Genomic DNA, 25,169 nt, shown 5'->3' with positions numbered 1-25,169 from the left:
ATTAAAGACAAACAGAAAATCTTGAAAGCAGCTAGGGAAAAGAAACAAATAACATACAAGGGAATCCCGATAAGGTTATCGAGGTTATCGGCAGATTTTTCAACAGAAACTCTGCAGGCCAGAAGGGAGTGGCATGATATACTCAACACGATGAAAGGAAAAAACCTCCAACCAAGATTACTTTACCCAGCAAGGCTCTCATTCAGATTTGAAGGAGAAATCAAAACCTTCACAGATAAGCAAAAGCTGAGAGAATTCAGCAACACTAAACCAGCCTTACAACAAATACTAAAGGAACTTCTATAGGCAGAAAAGAACAAGAAAAGAAGGAAAGAAAAAAAGAGCAGCAAAAACAAATCCAAAGTAATTAATAAAATGGCAATAAGAACATACATATCAATAATTACCTTAAATGTTAATGGAATAAATGCCCCAACCAAAAGACAGAGACTGGCTGAATGGTTACAAAAACAAGACCCATACATATGCTTTCTTCAAGAGACACACTTCACTTCTAGGGACACATACAAATTCAAAGTGAGAGGATGGAAGAAAATATTTCATGCAAACAGGGATCAAAAGAAAGCTGGAGTAGCCACACTCCTATCAGACAAAATAGACTTTAAAATGAAGAATATTTTAAGAGACAAGGAAGGTCACTACATAATGATCAAAGGATCAATCCAAGATGATGTTATAACACTTTTAAATATCTACGCACCCAACACAGGTTCACCACAATATATAAGGCAACTGCTAACAACCTTAAAAGGACACATCAACAATAACACAATCATAGTGGGGGACTTTAACGCTCCACTTACAGCAATGGACAGATCAACCAGACAGAAAATCTATAAGGAAACACAGGCCCTGCATGAAGCATTAAACCAGATGGACTTAATAGATATTTATAGGACATTCCATCCAAAAGCAACAGAATACACATTCTTCTCAAGTGCACACGGAACATTCTCTAACATTGATCACATCCTGGGCTACAAGTCCAACCTCGGTAACTTTAAGAAAATTGAAATCATATCAAGCATCTTTTCCAACCACAACGCTATATGACTGGAAATCAACAACAAGAAAAAAACTGCAAAAAACACAAACACATGGAGACTAAACAACATGCTACTAAACAACCAATGGATCACTGAAGAAATCAAAGAGGAAATTAAAAAATACCTAGAAGCAAATGACAACAAAGATACGACCCTCCAAAACCCATGTGATGCAGCAAAAGCCGTTCTAGGAGGAAAGTTTATGGCAATACAAGCCCACCTCAGGAAACAAGAAAAAGCGCAAATAAACAAGCTAACTTTACATCTAAAGCAGCTCAAGAGAGAAGAACAGACAAGACCTGAAGTTAGCAGAAAGAAAGAAATCATAAAGATCAGAGCAGAAATCAATGAAATAGAAATGAAGAAAACCATAGAAAAGATCAATGAAACGAAAACCTGGTTCTTTGAAAAGATCAACAAAATTGATAAACCCCTAGCCAGACTTATCAAGCAAAAAAGACAGAGGACTCAAATCAATAAAATTAGAAATGAAAAGGGAGAAGTAACAACGGACATCCCAGAAATACAAAGGATCACAAGAGACTACTATATGCAACTACACGCCAATAAAACGGAAAACCTAGAAGAAATGGACAAATGCTTAGAAAAGTACAATCTTCCACGACTAAACCTAGACAAAATAGAAAAAAATGAATGGACCAATCACAAGAACTTAAATTGAAACTGAGATTTAAAAACTTCCAACAAACAAAAGTCCAGGACCAGATGGCTTCATAGGTGAATCCTATCAAACATTTAGAGAAGAGCTAACACCTATCCTTCTGAAACTATTTCAAATAATTGCAGAGGGGAGTTCCCATTGTGGCGCAGTGGAAACGAATCCGACTGGGAACCATGAGGTTGTGGGTTCGATTCCTGACCTCGCTCAGTAGGTTGAGGATCCGGCGTTGCCGTGAGCTGTGGCATAGGCTGGCAGCTACAGTTCCGATTTGACCTCTAGCCTTGGAACCTCCATATACCATGAGAGCAACCCTTAAAAAAAAAAAAATTGCAGAGGAAGGAATACTCCCAAACTCATTCTATGAGGCCACCATCACCCTGGTGCCAAAACCAGACAAAGATTCCACAAAAAAAGAAAACTACAGGCCAATTTCACTGATGAATATTGATACAAAAATCCTCAACAAAATACTAGCAAGCCACATCCAACAATACATTAAAAGGACTGTACATCGTGATCAAGTGGGACTTATCCTTCAATATCCACAAATCCATCAGTGTGGTACACCACGTTAACACACTGAAGAATAAAAACCATATGATCCTCTCAATAGATGCAGAAAAAGCCTTTGACAAAATCCAACACTCATTTCTGATAAAAACCTTCAGAAAGTGGGCATAACGGGAACCTACCTCAACATAATAAAGGCCATATACGACAAACCCACAGCGAACATCATTCTCAATGGTGAAAAGCTGAAAGAATTCCCACTGAGATCAGGAACAAGACAAGGATGTCAGCTCTTGCCACTACTCTTCAACATAGTTTTGGAAGTCCTAGCCACAGCAATCGGAGAAGTAAAAGAAATAAAAGTAATCCAAATTGGAAAGGAAGAAGTAAAACTATCCCTATTTGCAGATGACATGATACTATACCTAGAGAATCCTAAGGACTCTACCAGAAAACTGTTAGAGCTTATCCACGAATTTCGCAAAGTTGCAGGATACAAAATTAATACACAGAAATCGACAGCATTTCTATACACTAACAATGAAAGAGCAGAAAAAGAAATTAGGGAAGCAATTCCGTTTACCATCACATCCAAAAGAATAAAATACCTAGGAGTAAACCTACCTAAAGAGACAAAAGACCTGTACTCTGAAAACCATAAGCCACTGATGAAAGAAATCAAAGATGACACAAACAGATGGAAAGATATACCATGCTCATGGATTGCAAGAGTTAACATTATCAAAATGACTATACTACCTCAGTCAATCTACAGATTCAATGCAATCCCTATCAAACTACCAAGGATATTTTTCACAGAACTCGAACAAAATATTTTAAAGTTTGTTTGGAAGCACAAAAGACCCAGAATAGCCAAACACATCCTGAAAAAGAAAAACGGAGCTGGAGGAATAAGGCTCCCGGACTTCAGACTATACTACAAGGCAACAATCATCAAAACCGCATGGTACTGGCACAAAGACAGAAATATAGATCAGTGGAACAGGATAGAAAGCCCAGAATTCAACCCAAGCACCTGCAGCCAACTCATCTATGACAAAGGAGGCAAGGATATACAATGGAGAAAGGACAGCTTGTGCAATAAGTGGTGCTGGGAAAACTGGACAGCCACATGGAAAAGAATGAAATTACAACACTCCCTAACACCATACACAAAAATAAACTCCAAATGGATTAAAGACCTAGATAGAAGACCAGACACTATAAAACTCTTAGAGGAAAACATAGGCCACTCTCTGACATAAACGACAGCAATATCTTCTCAGATCCACCTCTCAGAGTATTGACAACAAAAACAAAAATAAACAAATGGGACCTAATAAAACTTCAGAGTTTCTGCACAGCAATGGAAACCCTAAACAACACAAAAAGACAACCCACAGAATGGGAGAAAATCTTTGCAAGTGAATTTACGGACAAGGGATTCATCTCCAAAATTTATAAACAACTTCTGCAGCTCCATACCAAAAAAACAAACAAGCCTATCAAAAAATGGGCAGAAGATCTAAACAGACAGTTCTCCAAAGAAGACATACAGATGGCCGAGAAACACATGAAAGGATGTTCAACATCACTCATGATTAGAGAGATGCAAATCAAAACCACGAGGAGGTACCACCTTACACCAGCCAGAATGGCCATCATCAAAAAGTCTACAAACAATAAGTGCCGGAGAGGGTGTGGAGAAAAAGGAACCCTAGTACACTGTTGGTGGGATTGTAAGTTGGTACAACCACTGTGGAAAGCAGTATGGAGATGCCTCAGAAAACTAAACATAGAACTACCATTTGATCCAGCAATCCCACTCCTGGGCATCTACCCAGAGAAAACCATGACTCGCAAAGACACATGTACTCCAATGTTCATTGCGGCACTATTTACAATAGCCAAGACATGGAAACAACCTAAATGTTCATCAACAGAGTGGATCCAGAAGATGTGGTCCATATATACAATGGAATATTACTCAGCCATTAAAAATAACAAAATACCAGCATTTTTAGCAACACGGATGGACCTAGAAATTATCATGCTAAGTGAAGTCAGCCATACAATGGATTGTATGAATCCATCAAATGCTTTCACTGACATGTGGAATCTGAAAAAAGGACAGACTGAACTTCTTTGTAGAACTGACTCACAGACATTGAAAAACTTATGGTCTCCAGAGGAGACAGTTTGGGGGGGTGGGGGGATGTGCTTGGGCCGTGGGATGGAAATCCTGTGAAATCGGATTGTTATGATCATTATACAACTACAGATGTGATATATTCATTTGAGTAATAAAAAAAAGATTTATAAACACATGAAGACTAAACAACATGCTACTAAACAACCAATGGATCACTGGAGAAATCGAGGAAATTAAAAAATATCTAGAAGCAAATGACAAGAAGGATACAACAATCCAAAAGCTATGGGATGCAGCAAAAGCAGTTCAAAGAGGGAAGTTTGTAGCCAATACAAGCCTACCCCAGCAAACAAGAAAAGGCTCAAGTGAAAAACCTAACTCTACACCTCAAGCAACTAGAGAGAGAAGAACAGACAAAACCCAAAGTTAGCATAAAGATCATAGCAGAAATTAATGAAATAGAAATGAAGAAAACTATAGAAAAGACCAATGAAACTAAAAGCTAGTTCTGTGAAAAGATCAACAAAATTGATAAACCCTTAGCCAGAGTCACCAAGAAAAGAGAGATGACTCAGATCAATAAAACTAGAAATGAAAGAGGAGAAGTCACAATGGACGTCACAGAAATACAAAGGATCCTACAAGACCACTACTAGCAACTATGCCAATAAAACAAACAACCTAGAAGAAATGGACACATTCTTAGAGAAGTATCATCTTCCAAGACTAAACCAAGATGACACAAAAAAGATGAATGGATCAATCACAAGTATCGAATTGGAACTGTGATTAAAAAACTTCCAAGAAGTTCCTGTTGTGGTGCAGCAGAAATGAATCCGACTAGGAATCACGAGGTTTCCGGTTCGATACCTGGCCTTGCTCAGTGGCTTAATGATCTGGCACTGCTGTGAACTGCAGTGTAGATCACAAATGCAGCTTGGATCCAGCACTGCTGTGCCTCTGACCTTGGTGAGCAGCTACAGCTCTGATTCGACCCCTAGCCTGAGAACCTTCATAAACCATGGGTGTGGCCCTAAAAAAAATATGAAAAAAAAAAACCCTTAAAAAAAAAAAAGGCAAAAAAACTTTTCAAGATAAAAAGTCCAGGGCCCGATGGCTTCACAGGTGAATTCTATCAAACTTTCAGAGAAGAGTTAATGCCTATCCTCCTGAAACTACTCCAAAAAATTGCAGAGGAAGAAACACTCCCAAACTCATTCTATGAGGCCACCATCACCCTGACACAAAAAACAGACAAAGATACCACAAAGAAAGAAAATCACTGGCCAATATCACTGATGAACACAGATGCAAAAATCCTCAACCAAATACAGCAAACCAAATCCAGCAATGCAGTAAAAGGATCAGACACCATGATCAAGTGGGATTCATCCCAGGAATGCAAGGATTTTTTAATATCTGCAAATCAATTAGTGTGACACACCACATTAACAAACTCAAGAATAAAAACCATATCCTTTCAACAGATGTGTAGAAAAAGCTTTTAACAAAATCCAACACCCATTTCTGACAAAAACCCTCCAGGAAGTGGGCATAGCGGGAACCTACCTCAACATAATCAAGGCAACATATGACAAACCCACAGCTATCACCATTCTCAATGGTGAAAAGCTGCAAGAAATCCTGCTAAGATCAGGAACAAGACAAGGATGTCTGCTCTTGCCACTACTATTCAACATAAATTTGGAAATCATAGCTACAGCAATCAGAGAAGAAAAAAAAAAAAGGGATCCAAATAGCAAAGAAACAAGTAAGAAAACTATCACTGTTTACAAATGACATGATAGGAGTTCCTGTCGTGGTGCAGTGGTTAACGAATCCGACTAGGAACCATGAGGTTGCGGGTTCGGTCCCTGCCCTTGCTCAGTGGGTTAACAATCTGGCGTTGCCGTGAGCTATGGTGTAGGTTGCAGACGCGGCTCGGATCCCGCGTTGCTGTGGCTCTGGTGTAGGCCTGTGGCTACAGCTCTGATTCAACTCCTAGCCTGGGAACCTCCATATGCCGCGGGAGCGGCCCAAGAAATAGCAACAACAACAACAACAAAAAAGACAAAAGCCAAAAAAAAAAAAAAAAATGACATGATACTATACTTAGAAAATCCTAGACTTTACCAGAAAATAGTTAGAGCTCATCAGTGCATTTGGTAAAGGTGAAGGATACGAAATTAACACACAGAAATCAACTGCATTTCTAATGCTAACAATGAAAGATCAGAAAGAGAAATTAGGGAAACAATCCTATTTGCCATCACATCAAAAAGAATAAAATACTGGAGTTACAATCATGGCCCAGTGGTTAATGGATTCGACTAGGAACCATGAGGTTGCGGGTTCCATCCCTGCCCTTGCTCAGTGGGTTAACGATCCAGCGTTGCTGTGAGCTGTGGTGTAGGTTGCAGACGCGGCTCGGATCCCGCGTTGCTGTGGCTCTGGTGTAGGCGAGTGGCTACAGCTCCGATTAGACCCCAAAGAAATAGCAAAAAGACCAAAAAAAAAAAAAAAAAAAGATAGAAACAGATGAAAAGACATACGGTGTCCTTGAATTGGAAGAATCAATATTGTCAAATTGACTACACTACCCAAGGCAATCTACAGATTCAATACAATCCCCAGCAAATAAACTACAAAGGACATTTTCCACAGAACTAGAATGAAATATTTTAAAGTCTGTTTGGGATTTCCCATCGTGGCTCAGTGCTAAGGAACCTGACTGGTATCCATGAGGATGTGGGTTCAATTCGTGGCCTCACTCAGGGGGTTAAGGGTCCAGAGTTGCCGTTAGGGAAAGTCTGACGTCAGGCCAGACCACATCAATTAAGAGGGGAGGAGTTCCACAGTTCCCATCGTGGGGCAGCTGAAACAAATCTGACTAGGAACCAGGAGGTGGCAGGTTCGATCCCCAGCCTCGATCAGTGGGTTAAGGATCCGGTGCTGCCGTGAGCTGTGGTGTAGGTCACAGACGTGGCTCAGATCCCATGTTGCTGTGGCTGTGGTGTAGGCTGGCAACTGCAGCCCCAATTTGACCCCTAGCCTGGGAACTTCCATATGCTGAAGGTGCAGCCCTAAAAAAACAAGAAAAAAAAAAAAAAAGATTGTTTGGAAGCACAAAAGACCCAGAATAGCTAAAGCAATCCTGAGAAAGAAAAATTGAGCTGGGTGAATCAGGCTCCCTGGCTTCAGACTACACCACAAAGTTACAGTCATCAATTCAGTGTGGTACTGGCACAAAAACAGAAATCTAGATGAGTGGAAGAGGATAGAAAGCCTGGAATTAAACCCATGCACCTATGGTTAACAAAGTGATGACAAAGGAGGCAAGAATACACAACGAAAAAAAGACAGTCCCTTCAATAAGTGGTGCTGGGAAAACTGGACAGCCACATGGAAAAGAATGAAACTAGAACACTTCCTAACACCATACACAAAAATAAACTCAAAATCGATTAAAGACCTAAATACAAGATACTGTAAAGCTCTTAGAGGAAAATATAGGCCAAACACTCTGACATAAACCACAGCAATATATTCTCAGATCCACTTCCTAGAATAATGACAATAAAATAAAAAACAAACAGACCTAATTGAACTTAAAAATTTCTGCACAACAAAGTAAACCCTAAACAAATGAAAAGACAACACACAGAATGGGAGAAAATCTTTGCAAATGAAGCAAGTGACAAGGGATGAATCTGCAAAATGTATACACACCTGCTCTAGCTCCATATCAAAAAAACAAACAACCCCATCAAAAAATGCACAGAATATCTAAACAGACAATTCTCTAAAGCAGAGACACAGATGGCCAAGTAACACATGAAAAGATGTTCAACATCACTCCTTATCAGGGAAAGGCGAATCAAAACTACTATGAGATACCACCTTCCACCAGCCAGAATGGCCATCATCCAAAAGTCTACAAACAATAAATGCTGCAGAGGGTGTGGAGTAAAAGAAACCCTCTTACAGGAGTTCCCGTCGTGGCGCAGTGGTTAACGAATCCGACTAGAAACCATGAGGTTGCGGGTTCGGTCCCTGCCCTTGCTCAGTGGGTTACCGATCCAGCATTGCCGTGAGCTGTGGTGTAGGTTCCAGACGCGGCTCGGATCCCGCGTTGCTATGGCTCTGGCCTGGGCCAGCGGCTACAGCTCCGATTCGACCCCTAGCCTGGGAACCTCCATATGCCACGGGAGCGGCCCAAGAAATAGCAAAAAGACAAAAAAAAAAAAAAGAAAGAAAGAAAGAAAGAAACCCTCTTACACTTGGTGGGAATGTAAATTGGTGCAGCTACTATGGAAAACAGGATGGAGATGCCTCAAGAAACTAGAATGACCACATGATCCAGCAACCCCACTCCTGGGCGTCTATCCAGAGAAAACCACGACTCGGAAAGATACACGTACCCTAATGTTCACTGCAGCACTGTCTACAGTATCCAAGACATGGAAACAACCTAAATGTCCATCGACAGAGGAGTAGATCCAGAATGTGGTACAAACACACGTGAAATATTACTCAGCCATAAATAGGAATGAAATAATGACATTTGCAGCAACAAGGATGGACCTAGAAATTATCAGGCTCAGTGGAGTCAGTCAGTGAGACCTAACTGTCACATGCTCTCACTTACATGCAAAATCTGAAAAACGGATACAATGAACTTTGCACAACAGAAACTCACGCAAACTTTGAAAAATTTATGGCTACCAAAGGAGACAGGGTGTGGGGGGAGAGGGATGGGCTGGGGTTTGGAATCGAAGTGCTGAAAACGTTGTGACGATGGCTGTACAACTAGCAATATGATAAAGTTAATGGAATTTTAAAAAATAAAAACTCTTGGTATCAACATGCACAAAATATTTCCCAGGTTTTAAAAACCGAATGAATCAATGAGGAAACAAAACCAGAAGAGCCTGTGGCTGTAGGACCTGGAAACCACTACTGGGCTTAAGAGAGAGGTCGAGGTCGGGGGGTGCGGGTGACTCGGGCCACCGCCCGCAGCCCAGGCGCCGCCGCCCCCCACCCCCCGCGCTGGCGCCCGAGCATGCAGATTCCAGAGCAGGAAACACTCTTCTGGCCCTGAGGTGCCCCTGGTCCCTGCGTCCAGGAGCCCCACCCTGCCAGGCACTGGCCCTTCCACCCCCTCCCCGCTGCCCCCTCAAGGCCCCTCCTGTTCTGCGAACCGGCCTGCACTCGCCCGCCCACCCGGCCGGGCCCCGGGGCCCAGTGCTCGGATGCGCTTCCGTGGGCTGAGCGGGCTGCTGTGCGGGTTCCTTTCCAACACAAATCCCCGTGTGCCGCAAAGGGTTCCCGCCCTCCTCGGCTTCCCATCCACACCCGCACAGCCCCAAGGAAGGACCGGCTTTGACTGGCCCGCGAAAGTGCTCTCTGGGGCCCTGGAATGTCGGGCCCGGCTGGCTCTCTGTTTACCTGGGGCTGTAGGCCACCCTGCACAGGGACACTGTGACGTCTGGTGGGCCCAGGCCTGGTGGCATCAGCTCGGCCTCTGCAGGGCTGGACACTGAGGTCACCCGCTCCTGCGACCCCACCCCCGGGAAAAGCCCAGATGCCGAGGCTTGGGTGACTTTCCCGGTTGGCAGCACTGCGACACCGCGCGCATGGCCCCGAGTCCCGCCACACGTGGTGGCTGGGAGAAGGCAGCACGTCAGCGCCACTCCAGCGGGGACGGGGTGGGGAGGGGGCGCGGCTGGAAGCTGCTGGAAGCGGGAGCAGGGTCTCCCCAGGTCTCCCCGACCCGCCCCCGCCTTGCTCCTGTGCCGGCGAGAACCGCGGCCCTTCGGGGTCAGGCGCCGGAGCTGCTGAGCGCTGCGAGTCCTTCCACCGATCCCCGCGCCTGCGGCTGGTCCCCGGGTCACCGCAGCCTCGGCCCAGGCGGTGGGTGAGCGTACCTCGGGGTGAAACTGCTGCTCCGTGCGGGAGTGGCAGTACTGACAGCTGTCCCCACTCTCGCAGCGGGAGGGCTCGCCCCACTCGTCGCCGTGCTTCACGCTGGGGCAGGGGGTGGACCTGCGGGACAAGGAGGAGTCAGCGGAGGACAGGCTATGCTCCGGCCACGAGGGCCGCCCTCCGCGCTGGGGTCACAGCCAGTGGCCCTGAAGCGCCAGCACGTGCCTCACCGGGACGGGCGAGGAAGCGGCAGCGTGGGCAGAGGCACAGCAGCCTGAGGAGCCCGTTTTATTTTCCACAAACACACAGCAAGTCTGAGTCAGAGCCACCTAGGCCGCTGGGACCAGCACCTCGGGGACGCCACCAGGCACCCACAGCGCGAGCGCACAGCACACCCCGTCTCCCAGCGAGACTGTTCCAAAGCTGAACGTGAGCCGTCTGGTCCCTCAACATGAAAACCCCACAACCAATACCCTCCGCCCCCGGGACCTCCTCCAGCTCCACTGCAGCGCGGTTCGTTTTCAAACTTCCCTCTGAGGAGTTTCCGTGGTGGCATAGCGGACACAAATGCGACGAGGAGCCATGAGATTGCAGGTTCCATCCCCGGCCTCGCTCCGCAGGTTAAGAATCCAGCATTGCCGTGAGCTCACAAAGATGTGGCTCAGATCTTAACATGGCTGCGGCTGTGGTGCAGGCTGGCAGTTGTAGCTCCAATTGGACCCCTAGCCTGGGAACGTGCCTATGCCGCGAGCATGGCCCTAAAAAAAATTTAAAATAAGATATCATCTGGGAAAAAGGGCTTTTTTTTTTTTTTTGTAATTTTCTATCCCTTCAACACACAGTAAGTTCACTTTCTCTTCTCCAGGTGACATCTGGAGGTTCTTTGTCCCTTTGCTCCAAAACTACTCGGAGGAATGGCGACGGCCATGGGCACACGTGTGAAGACACAACCTTTCCACTTGAAAGTTCGGGCTCTCTTGGGCATGCAAAGTGGCATCAACTGACCAGAGTGGCTCTTCCCTCAAAGAACAACCACACGCAGAGCTTGGGTGCCAAAGGAGCCAGGGACAGCCCAGGGGCACAGGCGCCAGCACCCACCTCCCCCCAGTGCCGCGTCCATCCAAACCCTTGGCAGAGGTGGGCACCCAGGTGAGGGCAGCTGGAGCGCAGAGGAGATGGCCTTGGAAGAGAGACCAGGGCTGCCTGGCGTGCAACCCGGGGTGGGGGCGGTGGGCCCAAACCCACCAGCCTGAGGACATCAGGCCGTGGGTCCTGGGACTCAGCCTGGCAAGGCTGTCTGGCCGGCAGGGGCACACAGGTCAGAGGAGGGAGGCCGAGGGGGAAACACATGAGCCATGCCCTCACTGCACCTGCCACGCGGGCACCAGCTGGCTGGGCTCCAGATCCTCCAGAGGGACAAGGGGAGCGGCTGCTGCCTGAGACAGGGCTGTGTGTGCGAGCGCAGAGGGCACCCTGGGCTGGGCCCGCGCCCCCAAAATCGACGGGGCCCGACGGTGCCCGAGGTGCAGGCTCACCTGTATGGGAACCGCCGGGGGTCCCGGCGCCGGTCGCGGCTGTTGTGGAAGTGCGGACACGCGTAGCCCTGGCGGCACAGGCGCGGCGGCTTGGGGCACTGCTCCGTCTTGTAGCTGCCCAGCACGAAGTTGGTGTCTGAAAAAGAGGGTCCCACGCGGGCTCCTAGCAGCCGCACAGCAAAAAGGCGACCCTCGCAGATGACAGACACCGAGTCGGGCCCCTCGGCCACACGAAGGAGCTAAGCGCGGGGACGCGCGGCGACGCGGGTGAGCACGAACACGATGCTTGGCGAGTTAAGCAGCACAGGGACACACGCCATGTGATGCCACACGTGTGAAGACACACGTGTGAAAACACAACCAGAACAGGCGAAGGCACAGACAGGACGGGACGAGTGGGCGTCGGCGCGGGGCCGGAGGCCAGACGACGAACCAGACGAAAGGGACGGCCGCGCGACACTGCACACGACTGAAGCCCAGATACACTGTTGGGGTCGGTTTAACCCCAACGTCCGTGGCGGACTCTGGGTGCCGCTGACACGGCAAAGCAGGCTCGCGGGCTGTGACAAAGGTCCCGCAGCAGTCGGGGTGCCGTGTGCACGGGCAGCGGGGACGGGAGAACTCCCTGGACTCACCGCAGTGTGGAACCCAGCACTGCTCTAAAAACCAGTCTGTTTTAAAAGGCCGCTATCATGTTACCTGAATTTTATCTCAAAGCAAAAATCAAACAGAAAGCCGCCAGGGGTCATTTAAAAGCCGTCACCGACGAGAGGAGATTCTTAGAAACCCCGTCCGTTCTCGGGCTGGTTAGCAATTGGCCCCCTTTTTCACAAGCGCCGCTGTCTCTAGTTACACCCCCTGGGTGGGGGGGACCCAGGCAGCAGCGGAGGGCCAGCGGTGCAGGCCCAGGCCCCGTGCTCTAGCCACGCCAGGCTCCTAATTACTGATTAAAGGACGGGGAAGTTAACCACGAAGCAGCACAGGGAGGGAGAGATCCAGGAGTCTGAACAGAAAAGACGATTTTAAGAAAATAAAAATCGTAAAGTATTTTTTTCTTCTTCGGGCCGCACCCGCGGCATATGGAGGTTCCCAGGCTAGGGGTCCAATTGGAGCTGCCGCCGCCAGCCTACACCACAGCCACAGCCATGTGGGATCCCCGACCGACTGAGCGAGGCCAGGGATCGAACCCGCATCCTCATGGATACTAGTTGGGGTCTTAAACTGCTGAGCCCCAACTGTCCATTTCGACTGGAGAGTCGGAGCCGAACCCTAACCTACCCCTGCTCGCTGGGCATGTCTGGGGTAATCCACCGGCCCCATCTTGAACCCCACCACTGAGCTGGGATGAACCAGTCCCCATCGGCTGCCGGGCTGCTGGCGCTCTGCGTGCCCACTGGCGCTCTGCGTGCCCGCTGGCGGCCATGCTCTCTAATGATGACTCAGAGCCCTGCCTCCTACCGAGCAAACCCATGGATGGACCGCCCTTGCAGGGCGCACCTGGCCGCCCGCGTCCATCCTCCTCCCCCTCCGAGAACCGCCACGTGCCGCCTTCCAGAGGGCTGTGTCTCTCGCTCCGAGTCCCCTGGGGCTCTCTCCCCACCCCCAAGCAACGACTCCGGCCCGCAGCCGACCCCGCTTCAGTTCAGGTCTCCAGCTGGAGATGCGGCTGCTCGCCTCGAGCCACAAGACCCCATTTCAGCGAATGGCGAATGCAAGGGAGACCTGGGAAGAAATTCCAGAGCTGGACCCGGGGATGAGCACAGCCACCAACACTGGGGCCACGCATGCCCACGCCGCTCGGTGCCCACGCACTGCTCTGCTCACGCCACCCCCGACAAAAGTCTGCCTCCAGACAGATGCCGAGGCCTTTCCCTCCCAGGTTATACCGCTGGAGGATCCAAAGGCATTCGAGACCCCAGCCAACCTGCCAGATCGTGTGGTCTCTGGGCTCCATAGTCAGCAGGGATGCGACCCCTCATCGAGAACATACAACACTGCAGCCGCCCTCAGGAGAGGCCGTTGGGGCCTGAGAGTCAGAAGCGACCTGCCACTCACGCCGACTCACTGGGCACCTCCCTGGACGTTGCACCAGTGCCCACCTCCCCTCTGTCTCTGGCCCTGGACGCGCCAAGCCCAAGCAGCAGGTGGGCCGTGGCAGGGCTCCTCACCCCCCGTGGCTCAGAGCTCTGTGGACATTTCAAACCCCGTCCTTCTGCCCCCAGAGGTGGCTGCTCTGTGTGCACAGCTCGCCAGCCCCTGGGTCCTCAGTTCCCACCTCTCTGTCTCTGAGAAAGAGCTGAGAGCTTTGGGGTGGGGGGTGATTCTCTCTCGGAGCCTCCCCTCACCCCTCCCGGCACCCTATCTGCCACCCACCTTCAGGTCAATCACCAGAAAACACCCCGACTTTCAATGATGCCCAACACCAGCCGCCCTCAAACGCCACCTCCCGGCCCTGGTTTTACGCCACCCGGCTTTAGGTTAAGAGGCTCCTCTCGGGGGTGCACGAAAGGACCGAGAGACACCAATGCAAGGAGACGGGGGAGGTTTTCCGAGGTCCCTCAAGAGACTGGCCACCGGGATGGGCGCAGCCTTCAGATCCTCCGTTCACGACCAGCAGCCCAGCTCGCCTGAGGCCAAAGGCCGTGCAAACCTGAAGCTCAAGCCCGCGACTTGCTTAGGGATTCTGATTTTTGCTTCTGGAGAGGCCAGCGGCAGTCAGACCCCCGAAGGCCTGTCCAACGGTGGGACTGTGGGCTGCTGAGCTCCCAGACAGTGACGCAGGTGGGCAGGGAGCAACGTATCCCTTTGACCGGGTGGGTGTGGACTGGGGGGTCAGCGGCCGCCTGGCACCTACCCCTCCTGTCTGGAAACCTGCTGGGGGCTCCACCACCCCCATCCGGAACCCCATCTCTGAGCCCAGAAGTGCCCGCCAAAGGCAGGAGGCTGCCAGGCTTGGCTGGCGCTTCAGCGCCCTCTGGTGGCCGTTCTCTCTAACGACAAGTCAGAGTGGTCGCCCTGCCTCCTGCCTCCGCACCAAGCCTGGGGCTGCCCTGGGCTGTGCCCCTGAATGCTGACAAGGAGGCGCCTTCCAGAGGGGGTGTGTTTCTCTCTCACCGTCGGCCACGGCATCACTCCTCCCTATCCTTCACCACTCTTCTTGGTCAGTGAGCCAAACCCACTCCAAATGAGCCTCCCTCCTCTTTTATTTTTCCGTCTTTTTGTCTTTTTAGGGCCGCACCTGCGGCACATGGAGGTTCCCAGGTGAGGGGTCTAATGGGAGCTACCGCTGCCGGCCTATGCCACAGCCACAGCAACGCCAGATCCTTAACCCACTGAGTGAGGCCAAGGATCGAACCTGCAACCTCGTGGTTCTTAGTTGGATTCGTTTCCATAATGGGAACTCCAGAACTCCTGCCCTCCTAATTTTCCCTCATCTGTGCACGAAAGAAGGGAGAGGCTCAGAGAAAAGAAAAAGAACGTTTCACAAAACCCGCAAGTGGCAGGTGTCTGGGACGGAACCTCTCCATGGGCGTGTCCACTCAGGACCATCTGGGCCAGTGCTCGATGCCACACACTGTGCCCGCCTGACTCTGGAACACGGCACGCACAATATCCAGTCAACTGTGTCGGAGTTCAGATCTCTGCCTCTGCAGATTCCAAAGGCTGCTGGAACGCATTTGATTTTTTTTGCTTTTTAGGGCCGCATCTGCGGCACATGGAGGTTCCCAGGCTCAGAGTCAAATTGGAGCTGTAGCCACTGGCCTGCACCACAGCCACAGCCACGGCAATGCGGGATCTGAGCCACAACTGCCACCTACAGCACAGCTCACGGCAACACTGGATCCTTAACCCACTGAGCGAGGCCAGGGATCTAACCTATGTCCTCATGGATGCCAGTCAGAATTGTTAACCACTGAGCCACGACGGGAACGCCAAAGGCTGCTAGAACTCTCGACAGTCTATCCAACTGCCTGGACCTCGGGCCGCCCCTCATTCCCATGGCCTGTGTTTGGTCAGTGGTCGGTTCAGAGGGAGAGTCTCAGATGGAAAAGGAAGACAGAAGTTTGAGGGGACTGTCCAGAGGGAGAGCACAAGGACGAGCACTGCCCGCGACCAAAATTCTATTCTCAAGCATCCCATGCTCAAGGTTCAAGTCCACCTGCCCACCCCCACCCCGCCTTTTTCCACCCCAGATTTCAGGAAAATTACTTTACCTGCTGGGGAGAGAAGAAACGGACCTCCAAGTCACCCTGACTGTTGGCGTCCTTGTAGCTGAGTGCACAGTGACCTGAACACATGCCAAATGGGCGTGTGACCTCCCTGCTCACCTGCACCCGAGTATGAGCCAACCCGTCCTGAGCACATCTCCGTGGCTGCCGTGGAGGCTCTCTGAGTTACTGATCTGGCTGGAGAGCCCCGACCTCCCACTGCCCCCTTAGCCTCTGTCCAGGGGCCGCCTGCGGAAAAGCACACACACCCCCAGCCGTCTCCTACAGCCTCCTGGGGGATCCTGGACACAGACTCGCTGACTGAGGAGGAGCCCTTAGAACTAAGGTTCTCTTAGACTGCACATCCCTCCCCCCCAGACTTAGCCACGTCTAGGTGGAAGCACCGAGACCGCGTGGTGTGGGCTAAAACTGTGGGGTCTGCACCACCACCAGCCCTGGGAGGGGCCACGCAGGAGCCGGAAACTGAGTGAAGTGACGTCTTCCCGGTGGGTGTGATCACGCCTCCACCCTGGCCCACCCTCCTTGAAGGAGCATCGTCTCTAAGTGAAAACAGCCACGCGCGGGCTCACAGCGGGTTTTCTCTTGCAGCACTGCCTGACCCGCCTGACCACGGCCGCAGTTTGTAGACAGGGAAAGTCAGCCAACTTCTGGCACTCTCCATTCTAATGCCATTTTGCAGGAGGAGGCCTAGTGTGAGCATCTGAAAATAAAGGGACAAGATGCCCTGTGTTCTGCTTTTCACGTGCTCTGCCAAACAAAAGGGCCTCCAAAAAAGGGAGTTGTTTTTTTTTTTTTTTTTTTTGTCTTTTCTAGGGCCGCTCCCACGGCATGTGGAGGTTTCCAGGCTAGGGGTCCAATCGGAGCTACAGCGGCCAGGCTATGCCACAGCCACAGCAATGCCAGATCCGAGCCACATCTGCAGCCTACACCACAACTCACGGCAACGCCAGATCCTTAACCCACTGAGCGAGGCCAGGAATCGAACCCACAACCTCATGGTTCCTAGTCGGGTTCATTAACCACTGAGCCACGACAGGAGCTCCGTGAATCTACTTCTAACCTCTCTCCTTGTCTTGGCTCACTGACCACTGAGCCACAACGGGAGCCCCGTGAGTCTGCTTCTAACCTCTCTCCTTGTCTTGGAATCTCAAGCCAAGGGTTGTCTTCATTTCCACCCTCTGCTGTGAGTGGCGTCCCCCCGACAGGTCACCCAAGATTCCCGAGCCCTCCCCCACTCCCTCACTCTGCCGTGCCTGCTGCTCCCTCCGTTTCACTGCCATCCCACCTGATGCCCTTGCCCCCCCGACTCTCCCACCCCCACCCCTTGGCGTGCCTCCTTTGGGGACTAGTCCCGAGCACGCCCATGGTGACGTGCGGTACCAGCTCTCCAGAATCACAGGCTATTCCCCCCTGGAGCGGGCACCCTGCCACCACATGGGAACCCTGACGTCCTCTGATCTATGTAACGGGCAGACTCAGTACCAGGGACGGAAGGAGGGCCCCTTAGCGTCCTCGAAGACGTCTGGGGCATCCTACCTGCCGGGAGCGCCCCTTCTTGTGGTGTGCGCTATGACGGCTTTCAGCCTTTCTCTCCACTGCGACGAGGTCTTTGAAACCTGGGGCAATTCGTCACCACATCCTCACTGGTTGTCACATGAAAGAAGAAGACTGAAGGGGGAGTTCCCGTCGTGGCTCAGTCGTTAACGAACCCGGCTAGGAACCATGAAGACACAGGTTCGATCCCTGGCCTCGCTCAGTGGGTTAAGGATCCGGCGTTGCCATGAGCTGTGGTGTAGGTCACAGATTCGGCCTGGATTCCGCGTTGCTGTGGCTGTGGTGCAGGCCGGCAGCTACAGCTCCGACTGAACCCCTAGCCTGGGAACCTCCATGTGCTGTGAGTGCGGCCCTAAAATGACAAAAAAGAAGACTGAAGGGGCCCAGGGGCTCGTAGGAGGAACCTTAGCCGACCCTGATGCTGGGAAGTAAAAAGGTTTACTCTCTAGTCAACACAGGGGCACCGACTCAGTCTTGAACACCTGCCGAGGGGAATGACCGAAGGTAAACCTATGCCGTGTACGGGAGTGGAAGGGGACGCAATTTGAGTCCCTGAGTGCGCTCTGAAATGAAGGATGCCATCTCGCTCTTCCATGTGCTGGATGCCCCACTGCCCTCCTAGGAAGGACTTACCGTACGAGTCGGGAGCTACAATCCATCAAAATAGGCGAGACTCCCTTGCCCTGACTCATAGCCTAGTGAAACTTAAGACGTTTAATTTCTCAGTAGGGACCCACGACACCACAGGCAAAGGCATAGTCAAGCTGTGACCTGCCCCTAATAACTGACATTTCAAAAAAAAAATTCCCCTTAAGCAAAAACACCCTAGCCGGCCCCCAAGTGTCCTCACGCAAGGGCTTCTTAAGACCCTGCCCGTCTCCCTGCACCCCTCCTCCCCTGCTGCCAACAGCGACCACCTCTGGGCCATGAGCGAAGCCATGGAGGAGATTCACTCCGGAGCACCCGACACATTAGCCTCTATCCTCCCGCGAGGACCCGTCACTCAGTGTTGGACTTGAAAGAGGGTTGCTTTCGAGCACCCCTGAGCCCCGGAATCCCGATGCATTTTTGCGCATGAACGGCAGGACCCCGCACAACGTGAGGAAGTAATGACAGTACTGATGGTTATGCCCCAGGGATTTAAAACCTGCCCTGGAGTTCCCACTGTGGTGCAGCGGTTAAGGAACCCGACAAGCATCCATGAGGACGCAGGCTTGATCCCTGGTCTCGTTCAGTGGGTTAAGGATCCGGTGTTCCCATGGGCGGCTCAGATCTGGCGCTGCTGTGGCTGTGGTGTAGACTGGCAGCTGTAGCTCTGATTAGACCTCTAGCCTGGGAACCTCCATATGCCACGGGGGTGGCTCTAAAAAGACCAAAAAAAAAAAAAAAAGAAAAAAGACCGAAATTTTAAAAAATAATAATTAAAAAAAAGATGCAAAACTTTATTTATAAAACAGAAACAGTCTCAATCTCAAAGATTTTGAAATCAAACTTACAGTTACCAAGCGGGGGACCACGGGGCGGGGGTAGGGGGATGGGATCAGCAGACACACCAGCAGGTACAGAACAGGCGAGGCTCTGCTGCAGAGCACAGGGAACGAGGCAACAGCCCTGATGACCTCCGGGGGGAAGGGGCGGGTCTCTACCCGCTTACCTAGCGACACACACACACACACACACACACACAACCGATTCAGGCTGCTGTCCACCTGACGCTGACACCACGTGGCGGGTCAACCACACTCCAGTAAAGTTAAACCAAACCACACGGAGACTTTCACCGACGCGGGATCTCCCCGTGCACCCATGCGCAGATGTGACCCATCCCTCGAGGAAGACCACGGCGCGCCCACGCGAGACCCTGCGTGGGAAGCACCCTCCTGGGGCACCCGCGCCACGACCCGCCTTAGGGACGGGAAATACGCCATACAGTGGGGACAACCAGCAAAGCTTTACACACGCAGCCACCCGGGACCACCCCCGCTTCTGCCACGGCTGCCCGGACTCTCTGCCCCAGGAACTGGGCGTCCGTGAAAGCCTGAGAGGCTGGAGATCAGCCAGGCCAGTGAGATGCCGAGTGGACAGGCTCTTGCCGAGTCACCGTGACCACTCGTCATGCCCTGAAATCACAGGGAACACCTCCAGGGCCACCGTCCCAGGCTGATGACGTCAGCTACGTGCTGAACCACCCACACCAACGCTGTGGGACCTGTCCCAACCCTCGTGATGCTCTTCCAAAGGAGGCACATGCCAAGGGGTAGGAACGCGGTGGGAGGCGCCGCATCCGGCCTTGGCGCTGCCGCTGCCCTCCTCGGCTCCTGCCGTTCGGCCACGTCCTCCTCTGGCAAACACCTCGTCCGTCCAGGCTGGACGTTGACACAGGGAGGAGTGGCCGTCACGTCTATTCTCTGCTCCATCTTTTGCAGCTCCCCATGCAGAATGGGGCGTCCACGCTCTCATAAATTTCTCCGGGTTACAGCCCGTGGACAGACTCTGTCCCTGCGCTGGTCCCCCCACCCCCACCATGATGCCTGTGGATTCAAGGTATTCTACACTTTTCCCCCGAAAAAGGCCAACCCCACTCTCACCTTGGCTCCCAGGTCTGCTAAGCTCAGCCCTGGCAATTACTGCACAAACTCTCAACGTTCACGTTCCGTCCCCCCCAGACCTCCCCCCTCGCACTGACACCTGCGGTGAGGATGAAGCAGTGACAGCGAAGTGCCATCTCTCTGACCCATCTCACTGCTGCTGCCCCCTCAAAAGCCTCTGCCAAAGCAGGAAACAGGTAACGACACCGTGCGGCTGCTCGGGGCTCCGATCCATGCTTCCTCCGTGACCCCGCCGTTAAGGTGCCCCAGCACCGACTCCTCAGAAACCTCACCCACTGCTGCCCCCGCCCTGAATACATGCAGGGCCCAGACAAGAGACGCACTTACTGGGAAGGGGAGACGCGGCTTGTCTGAGGTCTGGCGTACAGCCTCCTGAGGCCTGGGGAAAAGCCACCAGTCAAGAATGCCCCAGCGACCCCCACTATGCAGATGCGCTTCCCCCCCACACTCGAGGGCACCCCCTCTCGGGCTGGCCTCTTACGAGGGTGCTTCAGCTCCTGGGAAGGGCACCAGGCATGTGCTCCTTCTGGAAACCTGCTCCTTTGGAGCCCAGGGATGGCCGAGGGCCCATCGGAGCAGCCCTGACTCCGCCAGGATGGGGTCTAGGCTGCCATCGCTTAGACACTGCTCGATTCGTGCACGAGGCAGGCCCGGCTGGTTGAGTTCTAGGAACCCAAGCATGAACCTTCATACTCTCACCAGTCCTGAGATAAGAGGGCAAGAAGGTGCGTTCTGGCAGGAGTAGGGACTGCTCCTGGACCGGCAGCCCCTCGGGGAGGTTCTGCACACCGTGAAATGACTGCACAAAATCTCACAGGGGCCCTTGCGGACGTGTCCACAAACACGAGGGCTGCCTTCCAAGGACCCCCATCCTTCTCTGGACTCAGCAGAAAATACTGTCTTGACAAGAGGCTAGCTTGTGACTATCTCCTGGCCAAGCGAGGGACACTCTGCACCAGTATTAATTAAACCTGCCTCACGCGTGTCACTAACTCTGGCCAGACTGGGGATAAATGTAAAGAGATATGTAAACAAGGTCAAAGGTTACAAGACAGGTGCTCCCGTTGTGGCTCAGTGGTTAGCGAACCTGACTAGTACCATGAAGACACAGGTTCGATCCCTGGCCTCGCTCAGTGGGTTAAGGATCCGGCGTTGCCGTGAGCTGTGGCAAAGACGCAGCTCAGATCCTGTGTTGCTGTGGCTGTGGTACAGGCCAGCAGCTGCAGCTCTGATTCAACCCCTAGCCTGGGAACCTCCATATGCCATGAGTGTGGCCCTAGAAACCACAGCACAACAAAACAAAATGAAGCCATAAAAAAGTCTGAGTAAGCCGCATTAACTAATTAGGCTAGATTGTATATCAGCCATCCTGATCCTAAGATTATCCCATATTAATAGAAATCCAGGGTGTTCCCATTGTGGCTCGGTGGTAATGAACTTGAATGGTATTCCTAGGGGCGTGAGTTCGATCCCTGGCCTTCCTTGGTGGGTTGGCGATCCAGTGTTGCTGTGAGCTGTGGAGTAGGTCGAAAGTGCAGCTCAGATCCCACATGGCTGTGGCTGTGGTGCAGGGCAACAGCTACAGCTCTGACCCTCCATATGCTGCAGGTGTGGCCCATAAAAAAAAAATAGAAATCCAGACTAAAGCATGTTAAAGATTACCTCCAAATAAAGTGAAGTCCTGGTTAAGCTTTAAAAAGCCATAACTGGAGTTCCCGTCGTGGCGCAGTGGTTAATGAATCCGACTAGGAACCATGAGGTTGCGGGTTCAATCCCTGCCCTTGCTCAGTGGGTTAACGATCCGGCGTTGCCGTGAGCTGTGGTGTAGGTTGCAGACGTGGCTCAGATCCCGTGTTGTTGTGGCTGTGGCGTAGGCGAATGGCTACAGCTCCGATTCGACCCCTAGCCTGGGAGCCTCCATATGCCGCGGGAGTGGCCCAAGAAATAGCTAAAAAGACAAAAAAAAAAAAAAAAAGCCATAACTGAAATAAAAATAGGCCCTGAAAGTGACTTTAACATTTTTCTTTTTTTTCCTTTTTAGGGCTGCACCCATGACATACAGAAGTTCCCAGGCTAGAGGACGGAGCTGCAACTGCCGGTCTACACCACAGCCACAGCAACAGCAGATCCTTAACCTGGTGAGCGAGGCCAGGAATCGAACCCACATCCTCAGTGATCCTAGTCTGGTCCTTAACCCGCTGAGCCACACAGGAACGCCAAAAATTGTGAGACATCTGTTCCCAAGGACTGACTGAAGGTTCCCAACAGACACGAGGCCCTGCGCTGCGTGACGTGAACCACGAAGAAGTGACACGGGGGCTCCAGGGTGCCCGTCAGCAGTGACGGATGAGCAGGTCCACCAAGACGTGGGATATCATCCAGCAATGAGCAGAAAGCCGCTACCAAGGCCCGAAATGACGTGGGGACCCTGGACACAGAGCAGCAAGTGCAAAGGCTATGCCCTGTGACCCCGGCTCATGACATGACGATGATGGGGTGAAAGATGGGTGGTGGCCAGGGCTGCGGAGGGACGAGCAGCCGAGCACGGAGGGCCTCAGGGCAGCAGCATAACGGGGGGTCCCAAACCTGGAGAACGTGGGACAAAGGGGACCCCTGCTGCAAGCTGTGCCCTTAGTCAAAGGCCACGCATCAGTCCTGGGTCAATGGCAACAAATGTCACATCAGCCGGAACTGTTCCCGGGAGGCCCTGCTGGGGAGCAGCGGAAACGAATCTGACCAGTATCCCTGAGGACGCAGGTTCCGTCCCCGGCCTCGCTCAGTGGGTTAAGTAAGGATCCGGCATGGCCGTGAGCTGTGGTGTAGGACAGACGCCGCTCAAATCCTGTGTTGCTGTGAGCTGTGGTGTCGACTGGCGGCTGCAGCTCTGATCCACCCCCTAGCCTGGGAACCTCCATATGCTGCAGGTGCGGCCCTAAAAACCAAAAAAAAAAAAAAAAAAAAAAAAAAAAAGAAGAAGCTAAAAAACATGGACATGTGGAAGCAACAGTCTGGAGCAACTCTTCTGAGTCGGAAGAGAGGTCAGCGCCACTGGCTTTACCGAGAATGGGACGAGGCAGGACCCACACCAAATGCTGGACAGATCCCGGATCCCCAGCGAGCCTCCTCCCCTTCCCCTTCTCAAGCTCAGCCCAGCGCCGACGAGGGGATCCTCACTCACCTGCCCACGAACCGGAGCCCCCACGTGGGGCCCGGGTCCCAGACCAGGGAGGCCGAGGGGCTGACCAGAGAGGGGAGCTTCCCAGCAGGATAAACCTGGGCGGAGGTGCTGGCAGGCAGGGAGCTGTGGGCTCTGCCCGTCCTCTGTGCAGAGCTTCTGCCCAGAGGGACACCCCAAAAGGGGACAGTGCCAGGGCACGGTGGCCCCCCCAAATGCACGTGGGCCAGGCCCTCCGCCCCCAGACGCGACGGGAGCTGGTCCTGAGGCCCAGCCAGCCTGGGCAGCCACTTTCTCAATTCATCCCCGACCCAGGGAGGACATGGGGGGGCGGGCAAGTGGGGGGCGAGCAGAAGAAAACTCCTGCGGGGACCCCCCCTGCTGAGCAGACCTCAGCCCTGAAGCACATCCAGGCACGGGAGAGCCAGGCGGGTGGAGGAGACATCGCGACAGCACCACCTGGAGGGCTGTTCTTGAACGTGCTCCACCCTCAGCAAATACCCAGGGACAGGCCAGCCGGAGGCTGGGGAGGCGGGGGACCAACACGATGGGACCGTGTGTGGGGAGCGAGGGCTGCAAAGCCGGCGCTGCACAGGCCTCCACAGGTGTGTGGGTGTCCCCAGGACTTTACAGGGAAAATGCTCAACGCCCAGAGCCTCCGTCTGCGGAAGCTGCTGGGGACACGGGTCAGGGACACGGGCCCAGGGACTCCCGTTTCTGATAAGTCTCATGGAGGCCAGGTGGAGGCCGCAGGGCAGGCACCAGCTGGTGATGCCAGTTGGGCTCTGGGACCCGACGCCCTGGCAGGAGCTGTGCCAGCCTCGCAGCCCCCTTCCCAGAGCAGCCAGGGGACCAGACGCCCCGTTCGGACCCTGGCTGGCCCCTGACGACTGGAGGGGCCGAGGCTGAAGCAGCCTCGCCTTCCCACCTGACCTGTAAAGCAGGCATTTTGCCCACACAGACGGCCGCGGGGTTACCTTGCCACCGGGGGTCCTCGCCCAGGATCTTCTCCATCAGGGCCTGGCTGGCCAGGACCCCGGGCTGCAGGTCAGGGACGCCATCCCCAGTGCCGAGCTGGCCGTTCTGTAGGGCCTCCTGGGCCTGCAGCTCCCTGCAACCAAACAGCTCGCGGTTACGGCGGCGGCCCGGCCCCCAGAGCGGGGACAACCCCTGGCTTCTGTCACTTCAGGGAGCCACCTGGATGAGGGCCCAGGGCCTCCGCCGCACTCCCACCCCCACCCGCACGTCCTGGGACAACGGCCTTGGCCCAAACCCCAGCGGTCCCAGAGCCGAGTGTGTTCCGTGAGGCCTGGCGGGCACCCAGCCCCCTCGCACCCGAGCCAGGAGGAAGGAAACGGGTGACTCTCTCCTCAGAGCAAAATCAGGGCCGGGAAACAGCTGCTTGGGCGGGCGATCCCCGCGACCCGGGGAGGGGGGCGGGCAACCCCTGCAACTGGGGAGGGGAGCAGGCTCCGCCGGGATACCCGCTCACCTGATGTCGCACACGGGCGGCCGCAGATCCAAGGGGCCGTGGGCGAAGGCGCAGTGCAGCCCGTTCCGCACGCAGTGGCCCCGGGCGTCCGTCTCGTGGATGCAGGTGCCCGTTTTGTAGTAGCGCAGGTGGTACTTGCGCTCCGTGTCCCCCGTCGTCCGGTGCAGGTACGGACACCTGCGCAGATAGGGTGATACACACGGTCTGGGCCTCAGGGCCACCATGGGGTCAACCCACAC

General features: G+C 52.8%; 1 protein-coding gene across 15 annotated transcripts in view; it reads right to left on the bottom strand.

Annotated features, from left to right (window-relative positions):
* The window catches only part of UNKL (unkempt family like zinc finger), a 68,054-nt gene that overhangs the window by 31,335 nt on the left and 11,550 nt on the right, over window positions 1-25,169 (bottom strand). For all 15 annotated transcript variants that reach the window (XM_013987783.2, XM_013987785.2, XM_013987787.2 and 12 more), the window contains 4 exons: window positions 24,931-25,107; window positions 24,416-24,549; window positions 11,872-12,007; window positions 10,339-10,456 (listed from right to left, as the gene is read on the bottom strand). In XM_013987783.2, coding sequence (XP_013843237.1) covers window positions 10,339-10,456; window positions 11,872-12,007; window positions 24,416-24,549; window positions 24,931-25,107 — 565 coding nt within the window. The remainder of the gene's footprint in view (window positions 1-10,338; window positions 10,457-11,871; window positions 12,008-24,415; window positions 24,550-24,930; window positions 25,108-25,169) is intronic.

This window comes from Sus scrofa, chromosome 3 (assembly GCF_000003025.6).
Source record: "Sus scrofa isolate TJ Tabasco breed Duroc chromosome 3, Sscrofa11.1, whole genome shotgun sequence".
Lineage (NCBI taxonomy): Eukaryota > Metazoa > Chordata > Mammalia > Artiodactyla > Suidae > Sus > Sus scrofa.
Note: the sequence above shows the minus strand (reverse complement) of the source record. Positions and strands in the feature narration are given on the sequence as shown.